This window comes from Polyodon spathula, chromosome 19 (assembly GCF_017654505.1).
Source record: "Polyodon spathula isolate WHYD16114869_AA chromosome 19, ASM1765450v1, whole genome shotgun sequence".
NCBI classification, from domain to species: Eukaryota; Metazoa; Chordata; class Actinopteri; order Acipenseriformes; family Polyodontidae; genus Polyodon; species Polyodon spathula.
Genome location: NC_054552.1, coordinates 5,271,127 through 5,277,126, shown reverse-complemented (window position 1 = coordinate 5,277,126; position 6,000 = coordinate 5,271,127). Strand labels below are relative to the sequence as shown.

Genomic DNA, 6,000 nt, shown 5'->3' with positions numbered 1-6,000 from the left:
AGATTGTGTCCAAAAAGACGAAAAAGACCCCCCCCCCCCCCCCCCCCCCCCCCCCCCCCCCCCCCATTGAAACCCAGAGTCATTTGGTTTAGGATGCGGTGCTAAGGCGTTATCGTCTCACTCTGCAGGTCATCCTAGACCTAATAGCTGAATTTCATATTTTCATCACCTGGTTGACTTCTCCTTGTAACACTGACAGCATTGACTTTCTCCAGAACCATATGGCCTCTTTGGTAACTGATGTTGGCTGAGATTTTTCCTCCTCGGAATTATTTTCTTTCCTGTGTGCCAAGAGTACTTTACTGCCCTACCATCGACATAGTTTTTTTAGTTTGGCTTGATTTTCGTGTTCCACAAATCTCATGCAGTGCCTACTGCTCTCTGCACTCCTAACTCCCCTCCCCTCTGGGTTATAAGTGCAGCCACTAAACACTCCATGCACAGGCCCCACTCATTGTGACCCTCATCATTATGATTGCAGCTCATTATGGCATGTTGAGTAATTTGCAATGCTCTTAAGCGTACATAGGCCACAGTGCAAAATAACTGCCTGGCCGCTAGGCAATTTGGATTTTGCAGCCAGTTGTTTGCACTATGCCTATCTTTACATCAGCCCCTTATGGTTCTGAGGGTATCTTAATACCTGTGGATCATATGGACCGCTTTGTTTCAAAGTTAAGAAAACGTAGTAGAACTGAAGATAATTTATTATTTGTATGTAGCGTTCATGAAATGTAAAACTAGCACTACTGAAGCTAACTGTGAGTAAGGTATGTCAGCCTAAGTGATGTTGGGTTATGCAAAAGGTAAAATCGCTCACACAGGTGTTTTTTCACTTTTACTTTTATTGTAAAGGTGATTTATTCCAAAATAGTAAATGTGTTAGACAGACCACTACAAAACATCTACACAAGACTCTGGTAAGAATCATTTGACATTCCTATAAAAAAATCCACAGCAAAAGTAACCAAACTTCTAACAATGCACAAATAAAATAAAAATGCTATTAATTATTGTTCTCCTACCATATTAAACCGTAGAGCTGTTACATGTCATACAATTGGATAAAAACTCACAATGCAATTCTAAAAACAGCATCTTGACGCTTATAAAATGCTGGAATGATAACCTGTGCTTAAATTCAGGAATATAATATGCTATTTGAGAAGTTACCACAGGATATAACAGTTCTAATAATTGTTTTAACTGATTGGTATTTAAATAAATAGTATACCACAACAAGTTTACAGTAATTTTGCAAGAATACTAAATGCAACAGAGCTATTGTACACATGGTGGAAAATCAATCTTTTTTAACCATTCTGATCTGTTTAAATTAATTAACCCTGATTCCAGGTTAACCTCGCTCATCATACATTACAGATTCGGACTGGTACTTGCCTCTTGGATCAATAAGTACATACAAATGATGGGATCAGAGTGAAGACTTGTGATAAAACTCAAACACGTTGCCCTTGATAAATTATACTGCAGGTATTATACTTAACAATCATTAGCAGACCTCCCAAAAACACGTCATTTTAAAAGGCCTAGAACAGAAAGTCATGTTTATCATGGACTTGGATGAACGTGATTATTGAAAAGATACTTGGATACTTTGGTATACTGATATAGCATACAGTTATCAGTGATTATGAAACACTGTAGATTTACATGAAAAAATAAACTGCATAAATGTGTATAAACTGAATTGTACTTAATTATCACACATAAATGGTAAATGCGGTAAATAAACTTGTCCATATCTTGATGAAATGGATGGTCCTTTAATTGACTTCCAATCCCACAGAAATGCTGAATTATCTTTAAAATGCACAGCTGAGGTCGGAGCTGAGTTTTGCCACCTCACTTGAACCTGGATTAAAACAAAACTGATTTTCCTTTTGCCAGCTCTAAGAAAATGCATCTGGAAGGGTTAAACTTCCAGGCAGCAGACTCCTTAACAGGGATTCACGTTACACGCTCTGATTTCCTTCTTGTCTTTGCAACTTGTAAACTGAGCGTTTTTGAACCTCCTCTTGACCATCATAAAGCGCTCTTGAATTCCACCGCCACAGAGTTTGGTACAGTCAGTCCAGACTGACCAAGGCCTCATTTTACATCCTGTGAAAAAAAAGTCATGTATCAATAAATTGGAAACCGAAGGCTAAACTGTAGTTCACCCCATTATGTGCGCTGTTCACCGGTTGAGGAGTTACCCCTCACTTCTAACTGGCATGTAAAAACTGAAACTACATTGCTCTATCATTATAAAAAGCCCTTTATATCACAGTACAAGCAAGTATGACCATTGGCCCATTTTGCCATTACACTATTTTCATTATAAGGCAGAACACAAAATGAACTACAGTGTTGTGTTATAAAAGGGGAACACTGTATAATGTATAACCAATAGTGAAGTATGATACAGTAATGGCACCTCCATGAATGACATTACGTTACTTTATTGAGCAGTTATGTATGAAATGAAATAATAAGTTGGAGTGGTTGAGATAGTTTTTTAATTTTTTTTTTTTTTTTAATTAATGTGTAACTATAACGATACATAATTTAAATCTAACAGTTCAGTTTGCGTTAATATGGTACATGCTTTTTGTTTTGTTTTTACTGCCACAAAGCCAATAATTAAACTTGACCACAAATAGAACGTTCATTATGCTTATCAAAAAAATAATTCAAATTTTAAAAGTATTTACTGAAGTTGTTGTTAAATGGTGCAGCAAATTAAACTCATCAGCAACACATACCTTTTAGTCAGGTTATTTACACAGTTTATTGCTACTGTAGCTTGATGTGGTGCGCCTAAGCCAACTGGCTCCACTCGGTTACAAATGCTTAAAAATGTACCGACGCAAATTCCCGCCAGTGATCAGAATGTAATTTATATAGGTTTCTTACTACAGTAAATCAATGCATAGACCCACAACAACACTTTGTGCACTACTGTAGAACAAATAGAGATCTACGCATGAAGGGACAGTGAGGAAATTATACTTTCTTCCCCCAAAAAAGTGAGAAAACGATGGGCAGAAAAGCAGCACGTTGATGAATCCAAACCTGGATGCTGTTCATCTTGAGGTTCCTCCCTGGTGTGTTTACTCCTTCGTTTCTCATGGGATTCCTTGCGGCGCCTCTTCTCGTCGCTGGAGCCCCGGTTGCATTTCCTGATTTTGCATTTTTTGCGCTGTACCGTCTCTGGGCACGGCTCTCCGCCAAACTGAGGCTCCAGCTTGATCATCCTGGTCCTGATCACGTGACCCTTGCCACATGATTTATTGCACTCTGACCACTCGGACCACTCTGAAACCATGCAGTCTGTGGCTGGAAGTGAAACATGAAAATGCACAAAGTGATTAAAAAATGACGGCGTTTTTCTTTTTTCCAGCAACTTGATTTTCCAAGAGATAATAGCAATGACTGCAGACATATAGACAAAAATGAATAAATTTAGTTTATGCCTCAATCTTGCTGCTTACTTTAATGATAGGTCCAAAAGCTGCTGTTGTTTTAGTTACAGCACATAATGTGCTTTGCTCAAATTTCATTCACTGAATGGAATGCTAACATTTCCTAAAATTTTCATAAATCGAGGGAAATTTTTTTTTCTTGTATTTTATGTCATTTTCCATTGCACAAGACAGTAATAGTAATGTCTTTGTCAAAACCAGTCTGCAACAGAGCCAACAGTAGAATAATGTGCAAACTTACGACATTCTGGCATCATGCATTTCTCTACTTGTTCAAGCTCTTCACTGCACTCCCCAAGCTCCACTGGAGACTTTAGCATCCTCTGTCTTGTCCTCATTCCTTTCCCACATGTAACACTGCAATCACTCCATTCAGACCAAGGAGACAGCAAGCAGGGAATCGTGTCTGGTGTAAAAAAACCAAACAAAAAAAAAACAGATTAACTATTACTATCATTAGTCAGAGTTGAAAGTCAGTTCGATACCTTACTGCTACAAATGTCCATGCATACATGATCATATTCCGGTGAACGATTTGTACGTTTAGCTGGAGACATATTTAGGAAACTCACAGTGACAGACTGTACATGCGGGCAAGCCAATGTACCGCGAGTATGTTGAACAACTTACTGATAAGACGACAAATAGTTAAGTTTGATTAAACCTTCAATTTGAAACAGCAGTGTAAGTTCCATGCTACTCACGGCATTCAGGCATCATGCATTTCTCAACCTCGGCTAAGCCTGTCTTGCACATGGTGCCATCAGAGGGAGGCATCTTGACCATCCGTTGGCGTTTTTTCATGCCCATACCACAGGTGGCACTGCAGTCCTCCCACTCAGCCCACTCTGTCATGAGGCAGCTACTCGGGGCTAATAAAACAGGATTAATATCACTTACCTACATGTACAAATACATATTAATAGAATGATCATGTACTCTTAACTCCCTGTTTTTTTTTTTTTTTTACTTTTCAACATTCCATGCAAGTGTCTCTTCTGTTCTTTTATTGTCTGTAAATAATGGGCAATGCCAGCAAGGGTCTCTATTTTAATTCTGTGCACACCACCTGCTTTTGGATCATTAAAATGGGGCCCCAGGAGAGTAATCTTGCCCAGTTTTGGAAAAATGTTGTTGCTCTTGTGTGAAAAGTAAGAATTGTCATCACCTGTAGCTTGAGGGTGCTATAGACCTACAGCTGGAAAAGCATTTGTGGATAAACTTGAAATAGATGAAAGTAATGTTTTAAAGTAGCTGGCAGTCCTTTTAGAAAGCAGTTAAGCACTTTGGTAACACGTTACATTAAGTGTGTTAATTACTGTGTATTTACATAGTAGTTAGTTAATGCATGTGTACCTACACAATTACAATGTTATTATACATACTTAATATGTAAATCGTTTTGCACCATATATGTAAGTCACAATTGTATCAGAAAAGGGTCAGGGATAGGGTTATATCGTGCAAAAAGATGTACACATTAAGTACATTGTAACTACTGTATGTATGCATAATAACTTTGTAATTGTGTGTAAGTACACATGTATTTACTAAGTAACTACATAGTAATTAGGAACACAAAGTAAAGTATTACAAACACTTTCCAGACTCTAAAGAAACTGCCTTTGTCAGAACAACATAACTATTACTTCAGGACAGGTCAGCACCAGAAAGCTCATTCCAGTCATGTATTTAGAAAGCATACTTACAGCAGTCCTCATTAACAATGCATTTCTCATTCTCCTCTGTGGGTAGTTGGCATATGGAGCCATCCTCAGGGAATTGCTTAACATATCTCTCTCTGGAGCGCATTCCCATTCCACAAGAGACACTGCAGGGAGACCAAGTGATCCACTCGGACACCATACAGGTTGACGCATCAACTAAAAAGAGCAGGAATTACAGGTTCACTTGGATCATAAGGTAAATGATAAACAGCTAAAAGTCATTATTGTATTGCCTATTCCCAGCAGTTAAATAATTCAGACTTAGTTTTACAGGACAATTTGATGCTTTACTGCAGATTTACTGAGTGTTTAAAGGGATCTAGCTATATATATATAAAACAAAACATAGGCATATCCCATGGACTGAAAGCATTAAGTTGCATATATTAGCCAGGTCTCTCAACTAATGATTGTTTATTGCAAATGTAATTTTAGTCTGCTGAAATGTATTGTGGCAGGATGACACCTCGTTTGTCAAAGTGATTTCTGCAATTTCTTGTTTCTATAGAAACATATGCATTTACCAACAAACTGTTCTGGATGATTGAACGCTACCTCCGAGTTCCCGTCATTGCAATTAAATTCTATTACATGGTACACCATCAAACAAGATGCCACAATATGTATTTATTTAAAAATCAGTTGTCTGTAAATACCTGTTGCATGCTCAGCAACTAGTTCATGTTGCTGCAACTTTGCAGAGATCTGACAACCAATGTTTTTTTTTTAAATATATAAACTAGATATTGCCAGTGGCATACCAAGTGTAAAGAATAATGATACAG

At 37.9% G+C, this 6,000-nt stretch overlaps 1 protein-coding gene across 1 annotated transcript in view; it reads right to left on the bottom strand.

Moving 5' to 3' along the window:
• Window positions 1-843: 843 nt before the first annotated feature.
• The window catches only part of LOC121294768 (spondin-1-like), a 74,223-nt gene continuing 69,066 nt past the window's right edge, over window positions 844-6,000 (bottom strand). The window contains exons 12-16 of the mRNA XM_041218847.1: window positions 5,198-5,371; window positions 4,193-4,360; window positions 3,730-3,894; window positions 3,079-3,342; window positions 844-2,124 (exon numbers count right to left, since the gene is read on the bottom strand). Coding sequence (XP_041074781.1) covers window positions 1,961-2,124; window positions 3,079-3,342; window positions 3,730-3,894; window positions 4,193-4,360; window positions 5,198-5,371 — 935 coding nt within the window. The 3' untranslated portion in view covers window positions 844-1,960. The remainder of the gene's footprint in view (window positions 2,125-3,078; window positions 3,343-3,729; window positions 3,895-4,192; window positions 4,361-5,197; window positions 5,372-6,000) is intronic.